The sequence below is a fragment of the Anser anser genome, assembly GCF_964211835.1.
Source record: "Anser anser genome assembly, contig: HAP1_SCAFFOLD_259, whole genome shotgun sequence".
NCBI lineage: Eukaryota > Metazoa > Chordata > Aves > Anseriformes > Anatidae > Anser > Anser anser.
The window spans coordinates 89382-115866 of NW_028153856.1; the positions used below are offsets into that span (position 1 = coordinate 89382).

At 61.0% G+C, this 26485-nt stretch overlaps 4 protein-coding genes across 4 annotated transcripts in view; 3 read left to right on the forward strand and 1 right to left on the reverse strand.

Annotated features, from left to right (window-relative positions):
• Positions 1 to 5375, forward strand: part of UBE2M (ubiquitin conjugating enzyme E2 M) — a gene marked incomplete at its 3' end in the record, with an annotated part of 7972 nt that extends 2597 nt beyond the window's left edge. The window contains 7 exon segments of the mRNA XM_083853585.1: positions 949 to 987; positions 2006 to 2107; position 2109; positions 3413 to 3477; positions 5234 to 5243; positions 5246 to 5350; positions 5353 to 5375. Of these exon segments, the coding sequence (XP_083709711.1) occupies positions 949 to 987; positions 2006 to 2107; position 2109; positions 3413 to 3477; positions 5234 to 5243; positions 5246 to 5350; positions 5353 to 5375 (345 nt within the window).
• A 3765-nt stretch (positions 5376 to 9140) lies between these two features.
• On the forward strand, positions 9141 to 13162 carry CHMP2A (charged multivesicular body protein 2A). Its single transcript, XM_083853582.1, is given in 8 exon segments — positions 9141 to 9216; positions 9219 to 9275; positions 9278 to 9318; positions 10228 to 10407; positions 11368 to 11467; positions 11470 to 11497; positions 12160 to 12221; positions 12459 to 13162. Coding segments are annotated over 8 exon segments (654 nt in total). The 5' UTR covers positions 9141 to 9152; the 3' UTR covers positions 12581 to 13162.
• Positions 13163 to 13267: 105 nt separating this feature from the next.
• On the forward strand, positions 13268 to 16733 carry LOC310891319 (natterin-3-like). Its single transcript, XM_083853580.1, has 5 exons — positions 13268 to 13670; positions 13918 to 14072; positions 14411 to 14446; positions 14793 to 14889; positions 15149 to 16733. The coding sequence occupies exons 3-5, from the start codon at positions 14432 to 14434 to the stop codon at positions 16156 to 16158; spliced, it is 1122 nt and encodes a 373-aa protein (XP_083709706.1). The 5' UTR covers positions 13268 to 13670; positions 13918 to 14072; positions 14411 to 14431; the 3' UTR covers positions 16159 to 16733.
• A 1074-nt stretch (positions 16734 to 17807) lies between these two features.
• On the reverse strand, positions 17808 to 24808 carry LOC310891306 (uncharacterized protein; the record flags this gene model as incomplete). Its single annotated transcript, XM_083853561.1, has 4 exons — positions 17808 to 18009; positions 19514 to 20352; positions 21324 to 21464; positions 24563 to 24808. Coding segments are annotated over 4 exons (1293 nt in total), but the record flags the coding sequence as incomplete, so codon positions are not given.
• Positions 24809 to 26485: the final 1677 nt, after the last annotated feature.

Below are 26485 nucleotides of genomic sequence, written 5' to 3' on the forward strand. Positions count from 1 at the left end.
CCCAAAAATGTCCCCCTCATCCCAAAAAATGTCCCCCCGTCCCCAAAAATGTCCCCACCCAAAAAATGTCACCCCATCCCCAAAAATGTCACCCCCGTCCCCAAAATGCCCCCCCAAAAAAATGTCCCCCCGTCCCCAAAATGCCCCCCCAAAAAAATGTCCCCCCGTCCCCAAAATGCCCCCCATCCCCAAAAAATGTCTCCCCCTGTCCCCAAAATGTCCCCCCCCAAAAAAAAGTCCCCCGTCCCCAAAAATGTCCCCACCCAAAAAATGTCACCCCCGTCCCCAAAAATGTCACCCCCTGTCCCCAAAAAAGTCGCCCCCGTCCCCAAAATGCCCCCCCAAAAAAATGTCCCCCCTGTCCCCAAAAAAGTCCCCCCCTCCCCAACATGCCCCCCCCAAAATGTCCCCCCGTCCCCAAAAAATGTCCCCCCGTCCCCAAAAAATGTCTCCTCCTGTCCCCAAAATGTCCCCCCGTCCCCCAAAAATGTCCCCCCGTCCCCAAAAAAAGTCCCCCCTCCCCAACATGCCCCCCCAAAATGTCCCCCCGTCCCCAAAAAATGTCTCCCCCTGTCCCCAAAATGTCCTCCCCCCCAAAAAAAATGTCCCCCCGTCCCCAAAAATGTCCCCACAAATGTCCCCACCCAAAAAATGTCACCCCCCGTCCCCAAAAAAGTCGCCCCCGTCCCCAAAATGCCCCCCCAAAAAATGTCCCCCCGTCCCCCAAAATGTCCCCCGTCCCCAAAAAATGCCCCCCCAAAAATGCCCCCCGTCCCCAAAAAATGTCCCCCCCAAAAATGTGTCCCCCCCAAAAATGCCCCCCCGTCCCCAAAAATGCCCCCCCGTCCCCAAAAATGTCCCCCCCGTCCCAAAAAATGTCCCCCCCTCCCCAAAATGTCCCCCCCCCCCCCCAAATGCCCCCCCCGTTGACGCCCGTCTCTCTTTTAGGGTTTCTACAAGGGAGGCAAATTCGTCTTCAGCTTTAAGGTCAGTCCCGCGCCGGGGGGGCCCCATGGCTACCAAATTCCCCCCCCGGGCCACCGAGATGGGCTGGGGGTGGTGGCCACCGCGGTGGGACCTGTGGCCACCCAGGCGGGACCCGTGGCCACCGCGGTGGCCACCGCGGTGGGACCCGCGGCGGTGGGCTTGCGGCTCCGGGAGGTTGGTGGCCACCGGGAGCTGAGCTGTGGCCACCAGAAGGTGGCGTGTGGCCACCGTGTGGGGGGTGGGGGGTGGCCACCGAGGTGGGAGCTGTGGCACCAGAAGGTGGCGTGCAGCCACTCAGTGGGTTGGGATGGGGACCACAGGGTGGTGGCCACCGAGAGCAGACCGGTAGCCAAGTGGCGCCGTGTGGCCACTGAGGTGTGACAAGTGGCCACTGATTCGCTTGGTATGTTAGAGGTGGGATGGGGGGGGCTTGGTGGCCACCTGGACAGGACCAGTGGCCACTTGGTCCCAATCTGAACTAACCAGGGCTTGGTGGTCACCAAGACCTGACCGGTAGCAAGTGCCCACCCTGTGGCTACCGAGGTGTGACAAGTGGCCACGGATTCACCCTAAACATTAGGAAGTGGGATGGGGGGACGTGGTGGCCACCCATACAGGACCAGTGGCCACTCGGTGGGTCGGGACTAGGACAAGGGCTTGGCGGCCACTGAGAGTGGACCAGTAGCCAAGTGTCCACCCTGTGGCCACCGAGGTGTGACCAGTGGCCACGGATTCACCCTAAACATCAGAGGTGGGCTGGGGGGGGGCTTAGTGGCCACCCATACAGGACCAGTGGCCACTCGGTGGGTCGGGACAGGACCAGCCCTTGGTGGCCACCAAACCGCGACCCGTGGCCACCAAACCGCGCCCGCCGCCCCGTGGCTGCCCGCCGCGCCGCGACCGTCACCCGCACCCGCCGGGCGCTTTGGGCTAGGGACAACAACCAGGCGGCCACCGCGACCGCCCAGGTGGCCACCGAGCCCTTCCTGGTAGCCACGTCTTTGCCCCCCCCCCCCAGGTCGGCCAGGGCTACCCCCACGACCCCCCCAAGGTGAAGTGCGAGACGATGGTCTACCACCCCAACATCGTCCTGGAGGGCAACGTCTGCCTCAACATCCTCAGGTGGGCCACCAAACCCCCGGGGTGGCCACCGACCCCTGAGGTGGCCATGAACCCCCTGAGGCGGCCACCGATACCTCAGGTGGCCGCCAACCCTCTGAGGTGGCCGCCAACCCCCCTGTGAGGTGGCTGCCGACCCCCTGTGAGTGGCCACCGACCCCTGAGGTGGCCACAAACCCCCTGAGGCGGCTACCGATACCTGAGGTGGCCACCAACTCCCCCCTGAGGTGGCCACCGACCCCTGAGGTAGCCACCGATACCTGAGGTGGCCACCAAACCCCTGAGGCGGCTACCGACCCCTGAGGTGGCCATGAATCCCCTGAGGCAGCCACCGATACCTGAGGTGGCCACCGACCCCCCCGAGGCGGCCACCTACCCCCTGTGAGGTGGCTGCCAACCCCCCTGTGAGGTGGCCGCCGACCCCTGTGAGGTGGCCACCAACCCCCTGAGGCAGCCACCGACCCCCTGAGGCAGCCACCAACCCTTTGAGGTGGCCACGAACCCCCCTGAGGCGGCCACCGACCCCCTGAGGCGGCCACGAACCCCTCTGAGGTGGCCACAACCCCTGAGGCGGCCACCAACTCTCTGAGGTGGCCATCAACCCCTCTTAGATGGCCACCAACCCCCCTGTGAGGCAGCCACCGACCCCCTGTGAGGTGGCCACGAACCCCTCTGAGGCGGCCACCAACTCTCTGAGGTGGCCACCAACCCCTCTTAGATGGCCACCGACCCCCTGAGGTGGCCACGAACCCCCTGAGGCGGCCACCGATACCTGAGGTGGCCACCCCCTCTGTGAGGTGGCCGCCAACCCCCCCTGTGAGGTGGCCACCGACCCCCTGAGGTGGCCACCAACCCCCTGAGGCGGCCACAAACCCTCTGAGGCGGGCCACGAACCCCCCTGAGGCGGCCACCAACCCCCTGAGTGGCCACCAACCCCTGTGAGGTGGCCACGAACCCCTCTGAGGCGGCCACCAACTCTCTGAGGTGGCCACCAACCCCCTCTTAGATGGCCATCAACCCCCTGTGAGGCGGCCACCGACCCCCCTGAGGTGGCCACTGACCCCTGAGGTGGCCACGAACCCCCTGAGGCGGCCACCGACCCCCTGAGGTGGCCACCAACCCCTCTTAGGTGGCCACCAACCCCCATCTCCCCCTTTCTTGCCGCCGAGGGGGGGAGAAGGGGACGAATTACGCCCCCCCCCCCACCCGGTTCCTTGTGCGCCCTAAACGTGTGTGGGGGGGGGCCGTGGCTACCTCGCTGGTGGCCCCGGTGGCCCCCCCCGGTGACGTCGGGCCGTGCCCCCAGGGGAGGACTGGAAGCCCGTCCTGACGATAAACTCCATCATCTACGGCCTGCAGTACCTCTTCCTGGTGAGTTTTTTTTGGGGGGGGGGGGGCCCACATTTATTTTTTTGGGGTGGGGGCCACCCGGCGCGGCTTTGGGGTGGCCCCCCGGGGACATTTGGTGGCCCTGGGGACGCTCACGGGAGCCAGGAGCCCCCCCCCCCCCCCCCTTTGATGCTGGGGGTGTTTGGATTGGGGGGGGGGGGAGGGGGTCCTGGGGGTGCTGTTACCCCCGGGGGGGCATCAAGGGGGGGGGGGCAGGTGGGGGTCCAGGAGATTTTGGGGTCCCTGGGGGGGGATTTGGGGGTCCCGGGGGGTTTGGTAGCCCTGGGGGGGCAATTAGGGATCGGGGGGGGGAGTTGAAGGGGTTTGGGGAATTTGGGGGGGGGCATTTGGGGTTGGGGGGGCTGCTGGGGGCATTTAGGGGTATGGGGGGGGGAAGAATGGGGGGGGCATTAAGGAGTCCCTGGGGGGGCAATAAGGGGGGGGGGGCAATAAAGGATATGGGGGGGCAATAGGGGGGGGCGATAAGGGATGGGGGGCAATGGGGGGGCAATAAGGAATGGGGGGGCAATAGGGGGGGAATAACTAATCGGGGGGGGCGCAATTAATCTGGGGGGTGTAATTAATCTCGGGGGGGGGCACAATTAACCTGCGGGTGGCATAATTGATCTTGGGGGGCTGCAATAATCTGGGGGGGAATAACTAATCGGGGGGGGTGCGATTAATCTGGGGGGGGGGCCACTCACCCCTCCTCCCCTTTTCCTTGGCGAGTTTCCCCCACCCCCCCCCCTTTATTTTTTTTTCTGATTTTTTTTTCTGAATTTTTCTGATTTTTTTCTGATTTCTGATTGTTTTATTTTTTCTGATTTCTGATTTTTCTGAATTTTTCTGATTTCTGTTTTTTTCTGATTTTTTTCTGATTTCTGTTTTTTTCTGATTTTTTTCTGATTTGTTTTTTTCTGATTTTTTCTGGTTTTCTTTTCTGATGTTTTCTAATTTTTTCTGATTTTTTTCTGTTTTTCTGATTTTTTCTGATTTTATTTTTTCTGTTTTTCTTGATTTTTTCTGATTTCTGTTTTTTCTGATTTTTTCTGATTTTCTTTTCTGACGTTTTCTAATTTTTTCTGATTTCTGATTTTTCTGATTTTTTCTGATTTTTTTGTTTTTTTTTCCTGATTTTTTCCGATTTCTTTTCCTGATTCTTTTCCTGATTCTTTCCTGATTTTTTCTTTCTGATTTTTTTCTGATTTCTTTTCTGCTTTCTTTCCGATGTTTTTTTCCGATGTTTTCCATTCCTTTTCCGATTTCATTTTTTTTTATTTTTTTATTTTTTAAATTTTAATTGTATTTTTTAATTTTTATTTTTTTATTTTTTAAATTTTAATTGTTTTTTTAATTTTTTATTTTTTTATTTTTTAAATTTTAATTTTTAAATTTTTATTTTTTAGGTTTTTATTTTCAAAATTTTTATTTTTTACATTTTTATTTTTTAAACATTTTTATTTTTTAGTTTTTTATTTTTTAGTTTTTTATTTTTTAGTTTTTTATTTTTTAGTTTTTTATTTTTAATTTTTAATTTTTTAATTTTTAATTTTTTAATTTTTTAATTTTTAATTTTTATTTTTTACCTTTTTTAATTTTTTAATTTATTTTTTAAAATATTTTTAATTTTTTAATTTTTAATTTTTTGTTTTTTTATTATTATTATTTTTATTATTATTATTATTTTATTTATTTATGTATTTATTTATTTACTGAACTCTCTGTGCCCCCCCCGCAGGAGCCCAACCCGAGGACCCCCTGAACAAGGAGGCGGCGGAGGTGCTGCAGAGCAACCGGCGCACCTGTATTGAGCAGAACGTGCAGCGCTCGCTGCGGGGGGGCTACGTCGGCGCCACCACTTCGAGCGCTGCCTCAAGTAGCCCCCCCCCATTTTTTTTTGCCCCCCCCCCCCCGTTTTTTTGCCCCCCTCCCCCCCCCCCCCATTTTTTTGCCCCGCCCCCCCTCCGCCCCCCCCTATTTATTGCCCCCCTGGGGGCGGGGGGGGCCCCCTCCTTTCTGTCCCCCCCCCCCCCCTTTCCCCAGTCCCCCCCCCCCCCCTTGCGGGTGATTAAAGGGCGACGGTAACGAGCGGCGGCCTCCCCCCTCCCCCTTCCTTCTCTGTGCTTCGTTTTGGGGACTGGTTTATACTGTTTGTACTGGAGGGGGGTGGGGGGGGTTCGGGGAGGGGTTGGGTGCAACCGCGTGCCTGTGCCAGGGCAACCAGTTTGCAGTCCCAGTATGCCCAGTTGCCCACCGCAGGGCTCCCAGTATGCCCAGTTCCCCTGTTGTGGAGCTCCCAGTACGCCCAGTCACCCGTCCCAGGGTTCCCAGTACGCCCAGTCACCCGTCCCAGGGCTCCCAGTACGCCCAGTCACCTGTCCCGGGGCTCCCAGTACGCCCAGTTCACCTGTTGTGGAGCTCCCAGTACGCCCAGTCGCCCGTCCAGGGGCTCCCAGTACGCCCAGTCACCTGTCCGGGGCTCCCAGTACGCCCAGTCACCTGTCCCCGGGGTTCCCAGTACACCCAGTCACCTCTCCCGGGGCTCCCAGTACGCCCAGTTCCCTGTCCGGGGGCTCCTAGTACGCCCAGTTCGCTGTCCGGGGGCTCCGGTATGTCCAGTCTCCCTGTGGGCTGCTGGGAGCTCCCACTATGCCCAGTCTCCCATCATGGGGCTCCCAGTATGCCCAGTGCCCTGTCCTAGGGCTCCCATTACGCCCAGTTTCCCCTCCTTTGTTCCCCCAGTTTGCGCCCAGTGCTCCCCAGTACACCCAGTGTCTCCCAGTTTGCCCCATTTCCTCATTCCAATGCCTCCCAGTGCGCCCCATCCTGCTCCCATCGTCTCCCAGTGCCCCCCAGTATGTTCTTGTGCTCCCCAGGTGCCCCAGTTCCTTGTCCCAGTGTTCCCAGTATGGCCCAGTTTGCCCCAGTAGGTGGGATGTCCACTGATTTTTCTGCACCCAGTGCCCCCAGTGTATCCCAGTGCCTTCCAGTCGGTCCCAGTGCCCTCCCAGTTGGTTCTGGTGCCTCCCAGTATACCCCAGTGCCCCCCCAGTATGTCTCAGTGCCCTCTCAGTCAGTCCCAGTGCCCCCCAGTTGGTTCTGGTGCCTCCCAGTCTGTCCCAGTGCCCTCCTAATCTGTCCCAGTGCACCCCAGTATACCCCAGTGCCCCCCCGGTATATCCCAGTACCCTCCCAGTCGGTCCCAGTGCCCTCCCAGTTGGTCCCGATGCCTTCCAGTCTGTCCCAGTGCCCCCCAGTCTGTCCGAGTGCCCCCCCCAGTCAGTCCCAGTGCCCTCCCAGTCGGTCCCAGTGCGCCCAGTTTCCTAGTCCTCCAGCGTCACAGGGGGCACTGTGGCCGCCGGAAGTGACGCTCTACCCGGACTCTCTCTCCCTCCCCACGGAGAGGAAGTGACGTTTGGGGGTGTCCCTACTGACTTCCGGGAGGGCGGGGTCGCGACGCCGGCCCCCCTCTCACGTGACCAATCATCGGGTGACGTCACGGCGGTGGCGGAAGTGCCGGGAGAGGCAGAAGGAGCCGGGTGAGGGCCCGGCGGCCGCCCCCGGGGTCATAGAGAGGGGCCGGGGGGGTGCCAGAGGGGCCGGGGTCCGGGGATCATAGAGACGAGGGCGGGGGGGGCTAGAGGGGCCGGTACCGGGATCATAGAGCTGAGGGAGAGGGGCTAGAGGGGCCCGGGGGATTATAGAGACGAGCGAGGGGGCGGCTAGAGGGGCCTGGGGGGTATCATAGAGACGAGGGAGGGGGGGCCAGAGGGGCCCGGTACCGGTAGAACCATAGAGAGGCGCGGGCCAGAGCGGCCGGTACCGGGATGGACGTAGGGGAAGTGAGCGGGGCCGCGACCATAGAGAAGGCACCGAGGGGATAGAGGGGACTTCCGGGGAGGGGCCGCCACCGGGGGGGGGGGGGGGGGACCATAGAGTTGTGGGCGCCGAGACCATAGAGAGGGGCCGGGAGGAGGCGCTCTAGGCTTGAACCATCGAGTTGGCGGGAGGACCCGGGGGGACAGTCTAGCCATGAGCAACCATAGAGAGGGAAAAATGGGGGGGGGGGACACGCTCTGGGCAGCCTGGGGGCGGGGCTTGGGCTCCTCGCCTGGCGATTGGCTGGGCTTCCTGTTGCCATGGCGACGGGGCGGGGCTTGGAGGGGGTTAGGTCCTGCCCTTGGGGGGGTATCGAGGCCCGGGGGGGTGGGGGCAAATAAATGCCCCAGGGGTGGGGGGGGGCAATTAAATGCCCCTGGGGGTGGGGTAAAAAAAATGCCCCTGGGGGGTAAATAAATGCCATTGGGGGTGGTGTGGGGGTAAGTAAATGCCCCTCCTGGGGGTAAAATAAGTGCCCCTGGGGGCAAATAAATGCCCCTGGGAGGGTTGGGGGTAAATAAGTGTCCCTGGGGGGGGGATAAATGCCCCGGGGGGTAAATAAATGCCCCTAGGGAGTTGGGGAGGGAAATAGATGCCCCTGGGGGGTTCCCATAGGTATCCCCCCTTGTGTCTGTCCCTCCCCCCCCCTTTTTGTCCCTCCTGTTCTCCCTGTTCCCATCTGTGCTCCCTCCCCCTGTCCTTGTCCCACTCATGGCCCCAAATCCGTGTCCCCCGTGTCCCCCATGTCCCTGTGTCCCCCATATCCCCGTGTCCCCCATGTCCCCGTGTCCACCACATACCTGCGGCCACCATGTCCCCATGTCCACCGTGTCCCCCACGTCCCCATGATCCCCAAAACCCTGTGTCCCCCATGTCCCTGTGTCCCCCACATCCCCGTGTCCTCTGTGTCCCCATGTCCCCCTTGTCCACCCTGTCCTCATGTCCATGCCGTCCCCATGTCCCCACATCCCCATGTCCCAATGTCCCCATGTCCCCCATGTCCCCCATGTCCACCCTGTCCCCATGTCCATGACATCCCCATGTCCACCATCCCCATGTCCCCCCATCCCCATGTCCCCATGTCCCCCCGTGTCCGCCCTGTCCCCATGTCCATGACGTCCCCACGTCCACCCTGTTCCCACATCCCCGTGTCCCAATGTCCCCATGTCCCCCATGTCCCCCGTGTCCACCCTGTCCCCATGTCCATGACATCCCCATGTCCACCCTGTCCCCGTGTCCACCACTTCCCCACGTCCCCCACGTCCTCCATGTCCCCATGTCCCCACATCCCCTGTGCCCCCCGTGTCCCTCGTGTCCACCCTGTCCCCATGTCCATGACATCCCCGTGTCCACCCTGTCCCCATGTCCCCCCATCCCCGTGTCCCCATGTCCCCACATCCCCGTGTCCCCCGTGTCCACACTGTCCCCATGTCCATGATGTCCCCATGTCCCCACATCCCCGTGTCCCCATGTCCCCATGTCCCCCATGTCCACCCTGTCCCCATGTCCCCCCATCCCCATGTCCCCATGTCCATGACATCCCCATGTCCCCATGTCCCCCCGTCCCCGTGTCCCCATGTCCCCATGTCCCCGCGTCCCCACATCCCCACCTCCCCCGTGTCCCCACGTCCCCTGCGCCCCCGTGTCCCCCACCTCCCTGCGTCCCCCGCGTCCCCGCGCCCCATCTCCTGCCCCGCCCGTGTCCCCGTCCCCGTCCCCCCCCCACCCCCCTGACGCCCCGTGTCCCACCGTCCTCGTCCCCAGGCGCCGCTGCCACCATGGACCTGCTGTTCGGGCGCCGGAAGACGCCGGAGGAGCTCCTGCGGCAGAACCAGCGGGCGCTGACCGCGCCATGCGCGAGCTCGACCGCGAGCGCCAGAAGCTCGAGGCGCAGGAGAAGAAATCATCGTCGACATCAAGAAGATGGCCAAGCAGGGCCAGATGGTGAGGGGGGGGCTGGGGGGGGTCATGGGGACCCTACTGGGGACAGGGAAACGTGGTGGGGGCGTGGAGGACCCCAAAAGACCACACTCGGGTCATGAGGACCCTACTGGTGACCAAGGAATGTGGTGGGGACGTGGAGGACCCAAAAAAACGCAGTGGGGCCATGGGGACCCTACTGGGGAATGGGGAACGTGCTGGGGCGTGGAGGACCCCAAAAAAACACAGTGGGTGCCATAGGAACCCTACTGGGGACTGGGAGGACCCCAAGACACCGCAGTGGGGGCCATGGGGACCCTACTGGGGGACCAGGAAGGTAGTGGGGGCGTGGAGGACCCCAAAGACCGCAGTGGGGATCACGGGGACCCTGCTGGGGACTGGCGAATGTGGTGGGGGTGTGGAGGACCCCAAAAAAAATGCAATGGGGTCCATGGGGACCCTACTGGGGTCCATGGGGACCCTACTGGGGACCGGGGAACATGGTGGGGCGTGGAAGACCCCCAAAGACCGCAGTGGGTGCCATAGGAACCCTACTGGGGACTGGGAGGACCCCAAGACACCGCAGTGGGGGCCATGGGGACCCTACTGGGGACCGGGGAATGTGGTGGGGGTGTGGAGGACCCCAAAAACACAGTGGGTGCCATAGGAACCCTACTGGGGACTGGGAGGACCACAAGACACCGCAGTGGGGGCCACGGGACCCTACTGGGGACCGGGGAACGTGGTGGGACCACGGAGGGCCCCAGTGACCGCAGCGGGTACAAGCGGACCAGGAGCCCGCGGAGATGTTGCTGGGCCTGAGGGGACACCGATGGGTCCCTGGAGGTGCCCCCAGGCCTCTTGGGGGGGGGCTTCACGGCCACCCAACGTGTTCCCCCCTCACCCCACCCCACCCCCCACCCCGGCCCGCAGGACGCGGTGAAGATCATGGCCAAGGACCTGGTGCGGACGCGGCGCTACGTGAAGAAGTTCATCACCATGCGGGCCAACGTCCAGGCCGTGTCCCTCAAGATCCAGACCCTCAAGTCCAACAACTCCATGGCCCAGGCCATGAAGGGGGTCACCAAGGCCATGGCCACCATGAACCGCCAGGTGGGTGCCCGCGGGGGGGCGTCCTCAAGCTCTTGGGTGGCCACCGAGAGCTCTCTGGGGGTGGCCGTGAGGATGTCCTTGAGCCTGTGGCCACCAAGATCTCCCCAGGGGTGGCCGTGAGGATGTCCTTGAGCCCGTGGCCACCAAGAGCTCTCCGGAGGTGGCCGTGAGGTTGTCCTTGAGCCCGTGGCCACCCAGAGCTCTCCAGGGGTGGCCGTGAGGATGTCCTTGAGCCCGTGGCCACCAAGAGCTCTCCAGGCTGGCCATGAGAATGTCCTTGAGCCCGTGGCCACCAAGATCTCCTCAGGGGTGGCCGTGAGGATGTCCTTGAGCCCGTGGCCACCAAGAGATCTCTGGAGGTGGCCATGAGGATGTCCTTGAGCCCGTGGCCACCAAGATCTCCTCAGGGGTGGCCGTGAGGATGTCCCCGAGCCCGTGGCCACCAAGATCTCTGCAGGGGTGGCCGTGAGGATGTCCTTGAACCTGTGGCCACTGCAAGGTGCCCTGGGGATGTCCCCGAGCCCGTGGCCACCATAAGGTGCTCCATGGGGTTGTCCCCAAGGCTGTGGCCATCGTGGCCTGCCCTGAAGTAGCCACGGGGACGTCTTTGAGAACGTGGCCACCACGAGTTGCTCTGGGGTGGACGCAAGGCTATCCCAAAGATCGTATGGCCACCTCAAGTCGCCCGGGGCTAGCCACGGGGACGGTTGCCCTGGGCTAGCCGTGAGGATGTCCCCAAAGCCGTGGCCACCACCAGCTTCACCGGGGGGGGACAACACCCCGGTGGCCACGGTCACCGCCGGCTGCTTGGGGCGGCCACGAGGATGTCGGTGGCCGCCACGGGCTGGCGGAGGGGATGCGCCCAAGGCCGCGGCTACCAGGAACCCACTCGCTGTGGCCGCCACGTAGTGGCCCCCCGCGTCCCCACGTGCCACCAGCTGTGTCCCCCCCCCCCCCCAGCTGAAGCTGCCGCAGATCCAGAAGATCATGATGGAGTTTGAGAAGCAGGCGGAGATCATGGACATGAAGGAGGAGCTGATGAACGACGCCATCGACGACGCCATGGGGACGAGGACGACGAGGAAGAAAGGTGGGGGGGGGGGAAGTATGGCGGGGGGGGACAGAGACGTGGGGACATTGGGGTTGTGGGGGGACGCGAGGGGGCATTGGGGTCGTGGGGGACACGAGGGGACATTGGGATGGTGGGGGGGGCACGAGGGGACATTGGGATCGTGGGGGGACGAGGGGACATTGGGGTTGGGGGGGGGGGGACACCAGGGGACATTGGGGTTGTGGGGGGGGCACAAAGGGTCATTGGGATTGTGGGGAGGACACGAGGGGACGTTGGGGTCATGGGGGGGACAGGAGGGGACATGGATTGGGGGGGGGCTCAAGGGGACATTGGGATCATGGGGGAACACAAGGGGACATTGGGGGGGACAGGAGGGGACATTGGGGTCGTGGGGGGGGACAGGAGGGGACATTGGGGTCGTGGGGGGGACACGAGGGGACATTGGGGTCATGGGGGGGACACGAAGGGACGTTGGAGTCGTGGGGGGGACAAGAGGGACATTGGGGTCATGGGGAGGACACGAGGGGACATTGGGGTTGTGGGGGGGACACCAGGGGACATTGGGGTCATGGGACATGGGGTCTGAGACCTGGGGGGGGGACAGGGTGGGATCAGCGGACAATTTGGGGTCCTGGTGTGACCTCTGACCCCCCCCCTTGTCGTCCCCCCCCTCCCCCCAGCGACGCGGTGGTGTCCCAGGTGCTGGACGAGCTGGGGCTGACCCTCACCGACGAGCTGGCCAGTGAGTGGGGCAGGGGGGGCCGGGGGGGGGGGATTTGGGGGGGGTTAGGAAGATTTGGGGGGGGGGTCAATTTTGGGGGTGTTTTGGGGTTTTTAGGGGGCCCAGAGGTGCCCTGGGGAGCGTTTTCGGAGGCTCGGGGGGAGGACGTTTTGGGGGGATTGGGGGGGTGGGTTGGGGGGGGAGGGGGGGGACACACAATGGGGTGGCGACCCCCTGACCTCTGCCCTTTGCCCCCAGCCTTGCCCCCGCCGGGGGGGTCGCTGGCGGCGGGGGAGGGGCGGGCGGCTGAGGCCGCCGCCGCATTGGCCGACGCCGACGCCGACCTCGAGGAGCGGCTCAAGAACCTGCGCCGGGACTGACCTCTGACCCCTGACCTCCGACCCCTGACCTCTGACCTCCGACCCCCAGTGACCTGCGCCCCCCTCCACCCCGAGCCGCCCTGCGCTGACCTCTGACCTTTGACCCCTACTTGGTGACCCCCCTTCCGAGGGCTGACCCTTGACCTCTGGTGACCTCTGACCCACCCCGGGTGACCTTTGACCCTGCCCAAATACCCCAGAGGGGGGGCATCTCCAACACTACAGGGCCTCTCCCCCCCCCCCCAGGGGTATTTTCACCCCCCCCCAAGGGTATAATTGCCCCCCCCCGGGGAATTGCCCCCCCCTTTTCTGGGGTATTTGCCCCCCTCATTTTTTTTTTGCCCCCCCCCTTTTTTTTGCCCCTTTTCCTCTGGGTTATCGACTTTCTTGGACTATTTGCCCCCTCTCCGGGCCATTTTGCCCCCCCCCCGGGCCATTTTGCCCCCCCCCCCCGTGCATTATTTGCCCCCCCACACCCCCCCGGGGGTATTTGCACTCCCTCCTGGGGGATATTTGCCCCCCCCGGTCCCCCCGGATGGGGCAGTCGAGTTGAAACGGGGCAATAAAGGCTGCACGTTGGGACCTGCCGCCTCCCCCCGCTGCTTCCTGGGGCCCCCAGTGCCTCCCAGTAAGGGACTGGGAGCACTGGGAGGAGGGGTGGTGTTGGGGGGTGGGGGGGAGGGGGGGATTCTCTGCTGGCTGCTACGGGGTTGGGCACCGGCGGGACCACGGCTCCGTGTCCGACAGCAAGCCACCGAAGAGCACGTTTCCATGCCAAAAAAACAACATTTTGGGGACAACGAAGGCGATGCTGGATGAGCTCGGCAGCCGCGGCCCCGTTTTGGGGTGAAAACTCTTCAAATTGGTGCATCCCAGCCTGCAAAGACTTCTCTTTCCAGGGGGAACCCCCCCCCATTATTTAGCACCCCTGGCGGATCGGGATTTTGGGTGTGATTTCTGATGCTTTTCTCTTCCGAATGCGCGAACGCAGCGGGTCTGGAGCAGAAAACGAAGATTTTTTTGGTTAAAAAGGAAAAATAGCGATTTACGTGTTTCTTCCAGAAATGACGACTTCTGACTGATGTTTGGGGTGAGATGAGCCGGTTTTGGCACCTGCAAAACCCGGCAATGGGCATTTTGTGCTGCTCGAGGTTGCTGTTTGGGTGCCAGTATATGTTTTTCCCACTTGAAATAAAAAAAAACCTGCAATAATGCTGAATTTCTGCAAAAAGCAGAAAATTTGCTGGTTTCCCAATAATCGCCAACCCCCTTTAGTTTTTTTGTTTTGTTTTGTTTTGTTTTGTTTTGCATTTATTTGCACTTCTCTTCCCATTCAGACTTTGAGCTTTTCCCGGGCTTGCACGTCCCCGGGAGAGCACAGCCGCGCTAGAAAACACCGCTCCGCTCCAGAAGCGACCCCAAAAGGACCTAAATCACCCCAAAATAACGGGATTTACGTTGCGGTGAGATTGGAGGTTGGAGCAGAGGCAAGGTAGGGAGCGCGCGAGAACGACCTCAGCGCCTGTTGGGGTGTGCGTTGAGCCTGATGGGGGAAGAACCCAGCGGAACCCAAAATGGTTGGTTTTAGCCCCAAAATGGGGACGTTTTTGGGAGCCTTGTCCTGGCGCGAGGACGGGATGGTTTGAGCCATCCAGGTTGGTTTGATGAGATGGGAGGAGGGTGCGTCCGTGGGGTTGTTGAAATAAATGTTTCTTTATCAAAAAAAATATGTATTTTATATTTATTTTAAGTATTTATGTATTGCATTTTTTTGTACGTTTCACGTCTTTTGTACATTTTTGCACAAATATGTGTATATTTCATTCGTAGCCTCCGGAGGTGGCTGGCAGGATGCTGACGTACGAGGTATGGCTCTTCGCCAGGCGCATTTTGGGGCATTTGGGGGAATTTTAAACCATCCTGAAGACATTTCCAGCTCCCAGAAAACAGTTATTAAAAAAAAACATCATAATTTTTTTGAAAAAAGGCCGTTTTGAGCAAGCGCTGCGTTGCGTTTCCCAGCCTTCCCCCCCCCGCCCCCCCCAAAGGTGGTTAAAAATTAAAAGCTGTGTCAACACGGGCGGGTGGAATTTTAACCCCGAAAAACGGGCGGAAAAAGGTTGGGTCGGGATCCGGCCGTGACCTCCCGGCCCCGGGCGCCGCCGTTGGGGACGTCCTCGACGGGTGACCCCTCCCTCGGTCTTCTCTACAGCCCCGGCTCGTCGCTGCCCTCCTCTTCCTCGTCCAAGGCGGGGCTGATGGAGCTCCTGGATCGCCGCCGGTGGGAAGGAAACTTCTCCAGCACCTCGGTGAGTCCTCGGCCTCGTCCGTCCCTACGTCCTCCAACCCCTTTTCACCCCAAAAACCCAAGAAGCGTTGGCGGGGGCCTTCTTGAGCATTTTCTTGGCCACCTCTGATGGTGCAGGTACGGAGCTGGCCTCATCCCCGGTGGGGAATCTCTTCTTCATCCCCCCCGTCAGCGTCGGAAGGATGGAGGCATCTCGGTTGCATCTTATATGGCCAAAATCCCCCCTTTTTTTTTCTTTTCTTTTTTTTTTCCCCCTGCAGCCACCGGCTGGAACCTTAACCAGAAGATTGTTGAAGGCAAGGAGAGACCTTCCTACCTGGAATGGGTGGATTTTGACGGCACGCTGCCGGCCGACGCCGTGTCCAACTGGAACAACTACACCAAGACGACGGAGTACGTCTGCTCAACGGAGGTGGACGGTTGCAACACCGGTGCCTACGTCCCCAGCCGGGGCCCGTTTTGCTTCTACCCGTTCTGGGAGTCTGAGCATAAGGCGTCCAACTTCAAGGTGCTGGTCAACAGAGGAAAGCTGGAGGCGTTGCGTTGGGTGGACGACTCCTTCGGCGACGTGCCGGAAAACGCGGTGGAGGGCTGCCCCTCCGTTGACATCTACGTCGGCAGGAACCGGTACGGCTTGGGGAAGGTCTCCAAAGACCAGCGGGCTTTCTTCGTGGTGGTGGACCACAAGGAGGTTTGGTTCAAGTGGTACCAAGTCCTGGCCGTCCAGACGGGCCCAGGAGACGTCACCATCTCGGACGTCCGCTACAACACAAGCGAGGCGGTGGGGCGCGGGGAGGACGTCACCCTGACGAAGACCACGGTGAAGAACGAGGGCTGCCGAGGGACGCGGGAAGACGTCACCTTGGAAGAGGCCACCGAGGTGGTGCACGACTGGGAGCTGGACCAGAAGGTCTTCTCCACCGTCCGCGGAGCATTGCAAGCCGCCCCCTTGGCCTTCAACGGGGTGAGCTGGGAGGCCACCAACGTCACCAGAATCACCTGGGTGGGGCGAGCCACCGCCGGCGAGTACGTTGTCCATACCCGCAAGGTTGAGGTGGAGGTGCGACCCCGTACGACGTGCACGGTGGCCCTGGTGGGACGCCAGCTGGACGGCCGCGTCCCGTTCACCGCACGGTTGACCCGCGACTTCGGCGACGACCAACCGCACCGCGTGGCCGTGACGGGGGTGGCACGCAGCCGGGCGGTGGTGGACGTCCGGGCCGGCGTCGAGCAGTGCTCGCCCCTCGCTGGTTCCTCGCCGTGCCGATGAGGAAGGTTGGTGCCATGCAAAGCTTTTTTTTCCTTTTTTTCTTTTTTTCTTCCATTGGCATCTCTTGAAGCATGCAATTTCTGCCTTTTTTTTTTTTCTCGAATAACCTGCCTCTCTCCCCAAAACAATGCAGCAGCAACCTGGAACGCAAAAAAAAATGCGGATTTTTTTTTTTTTTGGCCTTCCTTGTGTTTTTCCTGGAATAACCCTCATCCCCCTCCGAACCGACATGGCAGCACCGTGCAATGTGGAAAAAAGGCACATTTTGAAGTCTGCATTTTCTGTGTTTTTTTTTCCCCCAAATAATAATAATAATTCCCCAATTCATCCCTCCCTGAAAAGATGCAACGTGGAGTACGGAAAAATACATTTTTTTGCAGTCTTCACCTTCTATATTTTTCTCAAGTAATCTCCATCTCAAAATGATACGGTAGCAGCCCAGAATGCAGAAAAACGCGTTTCTTGCCATCTCTGTTTTTCCTTTTTTTCTACGATCATTTTCCGCTGCGACGCCGCCGTTGCGTTTTCCTTTTCCCTCCCCTCGCGGTTTTGTGAAAAAAAATGCTCGCAAATCCGACGAACTGAGCCACGTGGTGTGTTAGGGCGAGATGACGTGCAGGGGTCCGCCCCAAAATGGTTCAAGGTAAGTCGAAAAGTCAACGCGAATCAAAGAGGAGGAGTTGAAGCCTTCCATCCCGTGGGTAGACCGTTGGCCAACCCGTTGGCCAACCCGTTGGCCAACCCGTCTACGAACATTGGCTACCTTCCCCCAAAACCTCTCCTGCCACTTTTATGACGGGCGTGATGTCATTAGGGATGGACTGTCCCTGTGGTCGCTTCGGGTCAGGTGTCCCAGCCGTGTCCCCATGCATGCACGCTGCAACCACCGTGCAGTGCTGCAAACACCGCAGTGAGCTGCAACCACCGTGCACGTGCTACAAACGCTGCAGCGTGCCGCAAACCGCCGCGCCGCGAAGGCGACGCCATGCCACCAGCACCGCAGCACGCCGCGAGCCACGGGGGACGCCGCGAGCAAACACCGCGCCGTGCCGCCGGCGCCGCGCTGCAAGCCGCGTGCCGCGGCGCGAACGCACCAGGGCACGCGCGGCGCGGTCGCAGGCGGTGCAGCGCGAGCTGCGCGGCCGACGGTTTTCACCCCAACCCCCAATTTCTTGCATTCCCCGCGCCCCCCGTGTGCAATTTCTTGCCCCCGCTCCCTGCAGACGAAGAAGCAGCGGAGCAGGGGCCGCAGAGAAATGGGTGAAACCGTCGTTACAGCGGGGGGGGGGGAGGGGGGGAGGGGGGGGGCGAACCCGCAGGGAGGAGGCCCCGGGTGTCCACCAAGAGGTCCATGAGGTAGGTCGGTCATGGAGAGTTAAGGCCCCGGCGAGGAGGTCGCTGGCTGCGGGGGTGACAACGAATAAATAGTTGGGGGGGGGGGGGGAAAGGGCGATAGGTCCTTGAGTGCTTAATTAGGGTGTCCTGGGGGTGAAGAGGAGGTTGGGGGGATGTGGAGGGGGTGGGCGAGAGCCCGAAGAACCACGAGGCTGGTGGGGGACATCGACCAGCAGCTCATCTTCATCCCTGTCCGTGTCGGATCTCTGCTGGGACCAAGAATCGAGTTCTGGAGCCCCCAGGCTCTTGGGGGACATCACCCATCAGCCCATCTTCACCCTCTATCCGTGGAGGATCTTCTCCGGGATCAGGGAACCAAGTTCTGGAGCCCCCAGGCTCACGGAGGACGTCAACCATCAGCCCATCTTCACCTCCACCTACGTTACATCTCAAGACTGCTGTGTCTTGGAGCCTCCAGGCTCGTGTGGGACATCGACCATCAACCCATCTTCACCCCTGTCCATGGTAGATCTCCACTGGGACCAGGAACCAAGTTCTGGAGCCCCCAGGCTCTCGGAGGACATCAACCACCAACCCGTCTCCATCCCCATCCCCGTTGCCCCATCCAGCCACAGCAGCCACCACGAAACCATCGCCGGACGGCCGCATCCGCCCCACGCGCCCAACCTCTCCAAACCCTCTGGTGGCTGGAAAACCCCATCACCACCTCCTGGGGGCCACCACCAACCCCATCGCCACCTCCTCAGGACCACAACCACCACCCCATCCTCTCCCAACTCTACCACCTCCTGGTGGACCACCACCACCAGCACCCCACAGGGACCACCACCACCACCCCATCCTCTCCCAAACCCATCACCATCACCTCATTCTCCTCAGGACCACCACCACCACCCCATCCTCTCCCAACTCTACCACCTCCTGGTGGACCACCACCACCCCACGGGGACCACCACCACCACCCCATCCTCTCCCAACCCCATCACCACCACCTCCTCGGGACCACCGCCACCACCCCATCCTCTCCCACCTCTCCCACCTCCTGGTGGACCACCACCAGCACCCCACGGGGACCACCACCGCCACCCCATCCTCTCCCAACTCTACCACCTCCTGGTGGACCCCCACCACCCCATCCTCTCCCAACCCCATCACCACCACCTCCTCGGGACCACCGCCACCACCCCATCCTCTCCCACCTCTCCCACCTCCTGGTGGACCACCACCACCCCACGGGGACCACCACCGCCACCCCATCCTCTCCCAACTCTACCACCTCCTGGTGGAGCCCCACCACCCCAATCCTCTCCCAAACCCATCACCACCACCTCCTCAGGACCACCGCCACCACCCCATCCTCTTCCAACCCCATCACCATCACCTCATTCTCCTCTGGACCACCACCAGCACCCCATGGGGACCACCGCCACCACCCCATCCTCTCCCACCTCTACCACCTCCTGGTGGACCACCACCACCCCATCCTCTCCCAACCCCATCACCACCACCTCCTTGGGACCACCGCCACCACCCCATCCTCTCCCAACCCCATCAAGACCTCCTGGTGGACCACCACCACCACCCCATCCTCTCCCACCTCTACCACCTCCTGGTGGACCACCACCACCCCAATCCTCTCCCAACCCCATCACCACCACCTCCTTGGGACCACCGCCACCACCCCATCCTCTCCCAACCCCATCAAGACCTCCTGGTGGACCACCACCACCACCCCATCCTCTCCCACCTCTCCTACCTCCTGGTGGACCACCACCACCCCAATCCTCTCCCAACCCCATCACCACCACCTCCAGCACCCCACGGGGACCACCACCACCACCCCATCCTCTCCCAACCCCATCACCACCACCTCATTCTCCTCACGGGGACCACCACCACCACCCCATCCTCTCCCAACCCCATCACGACCTCCTGGTGGACCACCACCACCACCCCATCCTCTCCTTCCCCCCACCCCCACCCCCACCCCCTCAATCACTTGTCCCTGGCGGCCGCCCGGGCGTGGATCCGCGTGTGGCGGGCGAGCGACGACTTGTTGCTGAAGCTCTTCCCGCAGTGGGCGCAGGGAAAGGGGCGCTCGCCCGTGTGCGAGCGCCCGTGCACCGTCAGGTCCGCCAGGTACTTGAAGCTCTTGCCGCAGGCCCCGCAGGGGTAGGGCCGCTCCTCGGTGTGCGACCGCCGGTGCATGGTGAGGTTGGACTGCTGGCTGAAGCGCTTGCCGCAGCGGGCGCAGGGGTAGGGCCGCTCGCCCGTGTGCGACCGCTGGTGCTTGTTGAGGTCCGAGGGGTTGGTGAAGGTCTTGCCGCAGGCGCCGCAGCCGTAGGGCCGCTCGCCGGTGTGGAGCCGCCGGTGGGTGGTGAGGGTGGAGAGGTGGCCGAAGCTCTTGCCGCACGAGCCGCAGGCGTAGGGCTTCACCCCGGTGTGGGTCCGCTGGTGGGTCTTGAGGTGGGTCAAGCGCCCGAAGCACTTGCCGCACTCGCCGCACTGGTAGGGGCGCTCCTTGCCGGGCGCCCGTATCGCCCGCGGCGCTTCTCCCTCCGGGCCCTCGGCGGCCTCGGAAGGTCCCCGGGGTGGTGGCCGCCGAGGGGTTGGGGGGGTCCCTTTGGGTCGGTGGGGGGGTCTCGTGGTCTGCTGGGGGGGTCTGTAGGAAGCGGGACTTGCGCGCGCCGCCGGGGGGTCTCGGCGCGCCGCGGGGTCTCCGTACGCTGGGGGGAGTCCGTCCGCTGGGGGGTCTTCGTGTGGCGGGGGGTCGCCGTCGGAGGGGGGGTCGCCGTCGGCGGGGGGGTCCTGACCGGGTTCTCCGTCGGCGGGGGGGTCCTGACGGGGGGGTCAGGCCGGAGGGGGCGGGGGAGGAGGCGCGGAAGGGCTCGGCGGGGGAAATTGGGGTCCTCCTGCTCGCCGCTCGCCGCCGTGCGACCTATGGGGTGGGGGGGGTGGGGGTGGGGAAGAGAAAATGGGGGGGGGGCGCATGAGGTTGGGGAGCCCCCCCCAAGGGTGCTCCTCACCACCCTGGGGTCTCCTGCAGCAGCGGCGGAGGTGGTCCGCGTCCCGCCGCCGGGGGGAAAAACCCCAAATCCCCCGGAAAAAAAACCAAATCCCCCGGAAAAAAAAAAAACAAATCCCCTGGAAAAAAACCAAATCCCATGGAAAAAAAAACCAAATCCCCTAGAAAAAAAACCAAATCCCCTAGAAAAAAAAACAAATCCCCTGGAAAAAAAAAGAAATCCCCTGGAAAAAAATCCGAAATCCCCTGGAGAAACCCCAAATCCCCTGGAAAAAAAACCAAATCCCCCGGAAAAAAAAAAAACAAATCCCCTGGAAAAAAAACAAATCTGCTGGAAAAAAAAAAAAACAAATCCCATGGAAAAACACCAGATCCCCTGGAAAAAAATCCCAAATCCCCTGTAAGAAAACCCAAATCCCCTGGAAAAAAAAACCCAAATCCCCCGGAAAAAAAAAAAAAAAAATCCCCTGGAAAAAAAAAAAAACAAAATCCCCTGGAAAAAAAACCAAATCCCCTGGAAAAACCCCAAATCCCTCGGAAAAAAACCCAAATCCCTTGGAAAAAATCCCAAATCCCCTCGAAAACACCCAAATCCCGTGGAAAAAAAACCCGAATCCCATTGGGTGGGGGCCACCTTCTTCTCCCCCTCCTCAATACCCCAAGGGCTTTCCCAGCACCGGGGGGGGGCTCTTTTTTGCCGGGGGGGGGGACACAACCTGAGCTCCCCCCCCCCCAATATTTTGGGGGAAAACCCACCCTTTTCCTCCGACCCCGTACCTTTTACCCGCAGGTTCTCTCCCTCGGGGTCGAACTTGACCTTGCTCCGGGGGGGCCGGGGGGGCTCCGGGGGGGGGCTCGGGGGGGCCACGACCACCTCGGGGTGCTCCGCGTCCCCGGGGGCCTCCACCTTGACGCGCACCCTGACCTGCGGGACCCGAGCACAACGGGGGGGGCCCCAAAGGTTAGAGGGGGGGGGGCGACCCTATATTTTTTGGGGGGGGGGGGGGGGATCGCAAAGGGGGCACCGCCCTATATTTTGGGGGGTGTTGCTACCCTAGTTTTTTGGGGGGGGGCATTGCAAAGTGGGGGCTACCCTATATTTTGGGGTCACCGCAAAGGGGGGGGGCTACCCTATATTTTGGGGGGGGTCATAGCAAAAGGGGTGATTCCCTTAATTTTTGGGGTCACTGCAAAGTGGGGGCTACCCTATATTTGGGGGGGGGGGCATCGCAAAGGGGGTGCTACCCTATATTTTGGGGGGGGGGCATCACAAAGGGGGTGCTACCCTATATTTTGGGGGGTGTTGCTACCCTATTTTTTGGGGGGGGGCATTGCAAAGGGGGTGCTACCCTTTATTTTGGGGGGTGTCACGACGGGGTCGCTACCCTTTATTTTGGGGGTGTCACATTGGGGTCACTACCCTTTTTTGGGGGTGTCGCAATGGGGTCACTTCCCTTTATTTTGGGGGTGTCACGATGGGGTTGCCACCCTTTATTTTGGGGGTGTCACACTGGAGACGCTACCCTTTATTTTGGGGGTGTCACAATGGGGTCACTTCCCTTTATTTTGGGGGTGTCACGAGGGGGGTGCTACCCTTTATTTTGGGGGTGTCACGATGGGGTCGCCACCCTTTATTTTGGGGGTGTCGCAATGGGGTCGCTACCCTTTATTTTGGGGGGTGTCACACTGGAGACGCTACCCTTTATTTTGGGGGTGTCACAATGGGGTCGCCACCCTTTTTTGGGGGTGTCACACTGGGGATGCTACCCTTTATTTTTGGGGGTGTCACGATGGGGTCACTACCCTTTATTTGGGGGTGTTGCAATGGGGTCGCTACCCTTCATTTTGGGGGTGTCACACCAGGGCTGCTACCCTATATTTCGTGGGATTTTCCGTTCGGGGTGCTACCCTATTTTGGGGGTGTCGCAATGGGGTCACTTCCCTTTATTTTGGGGGTGTCACGATGGGGACGTTACCCCATATTTTGGGAGCTGTCAAAATGGGGTCGCTACCCTATTTTGGGGGTGTCACGATGAGGTCGCTACCCTATTTTGGGGGTGTCACAGCAGGGTCACTTCCCTTTATTTTGGGGGTGTCGCAATGGGGTCACTACTTTTTTTGGGGGGTGTCACACTGGGGACGCTACTCTTTATTTTGGGGGTGTCACACTGGGGATGCTACCCTTTATTTTTGGGGGTGTCGCAATGGGGTTGCTACCCTTTGTTTTGGGGGATTTTCTGTTCAGGGTGCTACCCTTTATTTTGGGGGTGTCACACTGGGGACGCTACCCTGTATTTTGGGGGTGTCACACTGGAGATGCTACCCTTTATTTTTGGGGGTGTCGCAATGGGGTCGCTACCCTTTATTTTGGGGGATTTCTGTTTGGGGTGCTACCCTTTATTTTGGGGTGTCACACTGGGAACGCTACCCTTTATTTTGGGGGATGTCGCATTGGGTTGCTACCCTTTTTGGGGGTGTCACACTGGGGATGCTACCCTTTATTTTTGGGGGTGTCACACTGGGGACGCTACCCTGTATTTTGGGGGTGTCACACTGGGGATGCTACCCTTTATTTTGGGGGTGTCGCATTGGGGTCACTACCCTTTATTTTTGGGTGTCACACTGGGGGTGCTACCCTTTATTTTGGGGGTGTCACGATGGGGTCGCTACCCTTTATTTTGGGGGTGTCACACTGGGGACGCTACCCTTTATTTTGGGGGTATCACGATGGGGTCGCTACCCTTTTTTGGCCGTCTGCACCTGTTTTTCGGGGGATGATGAAGGCGCCCGCACCCCTTTTTGTGGGGACGAAGGCGCCTGCGCCAATTTTTTTTTTGGGGGGGGGGTGTTGCAATGGGAGTGCTACCCTTTATTTTGGGGGGGAATGTCGCAACGGGGACGCTACCCCTTATTTTGGGGGTGTCATGATGGGGTTGCTACCCTATTTTGGGGTGTCACACTGGAGATGCACCCTTTATTTTGGGGACTGTCGCAATGGGGACGCTACCCTTTATTTTGGGGGTGTCACATTGGGGTCACTACCCTATTTTGGGGGGTCACAATGGGGACGCTACCCTTTATTTTGGGGGTGTCGCAATGGGGTCACTACTTTTTTTTGGGGGTGTCACACTGGAGATGCTACCCTTTATTTTTGGGGTATCACGATGGGGTCACTACCCTATTTTGGGGGTGTCACACTGGAGACGCTACCCTATATTTTGGGGGTGTCACAATGGGGACGCTACTCTTTGTTTTGGGGGTGTCACACTGGGGACGCTACCCTATTTTGGGGTGTCACAATGGGGTCACTACCTTTATTTTGGGGGTGTCACGATGGGGACCCTGCCCTTTATTTTGGGGGATTTTCTGTTCAGGGTGCTACCCCTTATTTGGGGGTGTCGCAATGGGGTCGCTACCCTATTTTGGGGGTGTCACACTGGAGATGCTACCCTGTATTTTGGGGGTGTCACACTGGGAATGCTACTCTTTATTTTTGGGGTGTCGCAATGGGGTCGCCACCCTTTATGTTGGTGGTGTCACACTGGGGACGCTACCCTTTATTTTTGGGGTGTCGCATTGGGGTCGCTACCCTTTTTTGGGGTGTCGCAATGGGGTCGCTACCCTTTTTTTGGGGTGTCGCAATGGGGTCACTACTTTTTTTTGGGGGTGTCACACTGGAGTCGCTACCCTTTATTTTTGGGGTGTCGCATTGGGGTCGCTACCCTTTTTTGGGGTGTCGCAATGGGGTCGCTACCCTTTTTTGGGGTGTCGCAATGGGGTCACTACTTTTTTCTTGGGGGTGTCACACTGGAGTCGCTACCCTTTATTTTTGGGGTGTCACACTGGGGGTGCTACCCTTTATTTTTGGGGTATCACGATGGGGTCGCTACCCTATTTTTGGCCGTCTGCGCCTGTTTTTCAGGGATGATGAAGGCGGCCGCACCCCTTTTTGTGGGGACGAAGGCGCCCGCACCCCTTTTTTTTTGGGGGGGGGGGGGTGTACCACCTCCCCGCTCCCCTCACCTGCCGCTCGCCGCCCCCTCCGTCCCCCCTCTGGGGCTGGAAGCTCTCGGCCAGGGCGACGGCCTGGGCGCAGGATTCGGGGTGCCGGACCCAGACCCAGCTCTGGACGTCCTCGGGGAGGATGCAGAGGAACTGCTCGAGGACCAGCAGCTCCAGCACCTGCTCCTTGCTCAGCGCCTCCGGCCGCAGCCAGCCCCGGCACAGCTCCCGCAGCCTCCGCACCGCGTCCCCCGGCCCCGAGGCCTCCTGGTAGCGGAAGTGCCGAAAGCGGAGGCGCCGCAGCTCCGTCCCGGCTCCCCCCCCCCCGCAAGAAACCGGATCGGTGGGCCCCCAAACCGGATTGACTCCCCCCCCAGCCGAATCGGCGGCCCCCAAACCGGATTGACGCCCGCCCCAGCCGAATCGGTGCCCCCCCAAACCGGATTGACGCCCGCCCCAGCCGAATCGGTGCCCCCCCAAACGGATTGACGCCCCCCGAGCCGAATCGGTGCCCCCCCAAACCGGATTGACTCCCACCCCAGCCGAATCGGCGGCCCCCAAAACCGGATTGACGCCCGCCCCAGCCGAATCGGCAGCCCCCAAAACCGGATTGACGCCCGCCCCAGCCGAATCGGTGCCCCCCCAAACCGGATTGACTCCCCCCCCAGCCGAATCGGTGGCCCCCCCAGCCGGATTGGTGCTCCCCCAAGCAGAATTGGCGCCCCCCCAGCCGAATTGGTGCCCCCCCCAGCTGGTTTGGTGCCCCCCCAAACCGGATTGACGCCCCCCCCAGCCGAATCGGCGGCCCCCAAAACTGGATTGACGCCCCCCCCAGCCGAATCGGTGGCCCCCCAACCGGATTGACTCCCTCCCCAGTCGAATCGGTGCTCCCCAAGCAGGATCAGTGCGCCCCCCAGCTGGATCGGTGCCCCCCCCAACCGGATTGGTGCCCCCCCCAGCCGGATTGACGCCCCCCCCAGCCAAATCGGTGGCCCCCCAAACCGGATTGACTCCCTCCCCAGTCGAATCGGTGCTCCCCCAAGCAGGATCAGTGCGCCCCCCAGCTGGATCGGTGCCCCCCCCAACCGGATTGGTGCCCCCCCCAGCCGGATTGACGCCCCCCCAGCCAAATCGGTGGCCCCCCAAACCGGATTGACTCCCCCCCAGCCGAATCGGTGCCCCCCCCAGCCGAATTGGCGCCCCCCCCAGCCGGATCGGTGGCCCCCCCAGCCGGATTGGTGGCCCCCCAAACCGGATTGACTCCCCCCCCAGCTGGATTGGTGGCCCCCCCGTCGAATTGGTGCCCCCCCAAACCGAATTGGTGCTCCCCCCAGCCCGATTGGCGCCCCCCCCAGCCGAATGGTGGTCCCCCAAACTGGATTGACGCCCCCCCCAGCCGGATCGGTGCCCCCCCCCGCCGGATCGGTGCCCCCCCCAGCCGGATCGGTGCCCCCCAGGGTGACGGGAGGGAGGGGGTGGCCCGGCCCGGCCCCCCCCCGGCTGCAGCAGTCGGCAGCTGGGGCGGCGGGGGGGGGGGGTCCATGGGGGGGGGGGGATTTGAGATTTGGGGGGGGGGGGATTTGGGGGGGGATTTGGGATTGGGGGTGGGATTTGGGATTTGGGGGGGGATTTGGGGGAGGGGGGACTTGGAGGGGGGGATTTGGGGATGGGGGGGTTTGGGGGGGGGATTTGGGATTTGGGGGGGTGGGATTTGGGGGAGGGGGGACTTGGGGGGGATTTGGGGGTGGGATTTGGGGATGGGGGGGGATTTCGGGGGGGCGTGGAATTTGGGGGGTAGAATTTAGGGGGAGATTTCGGGGGGGAAATCGGGGAACGGGGGGGGTTGGAATTTGGGGGGGGGTTGGAATTTGGGGGGGGGGGGTGTTGGCAAGCGGCCAGAGAAGTGGGGGCTCTGTGGGAGAGAAGAGAGGGGGGAGGCTCAGC

What these genes read in the sequence shown, in the direction of transcription:
- LOC310891319 (XM_083853580.1), top strand. An exon ending in GAAACTTCTCCAGCACCTCG is followed by an intron (nt 14,890 to 15,148) that starts GTGAGTCCTCGG and finishes TTCCCCCTGCAG; the next exon opens with CCACCGGCTGGAACCTTAAC.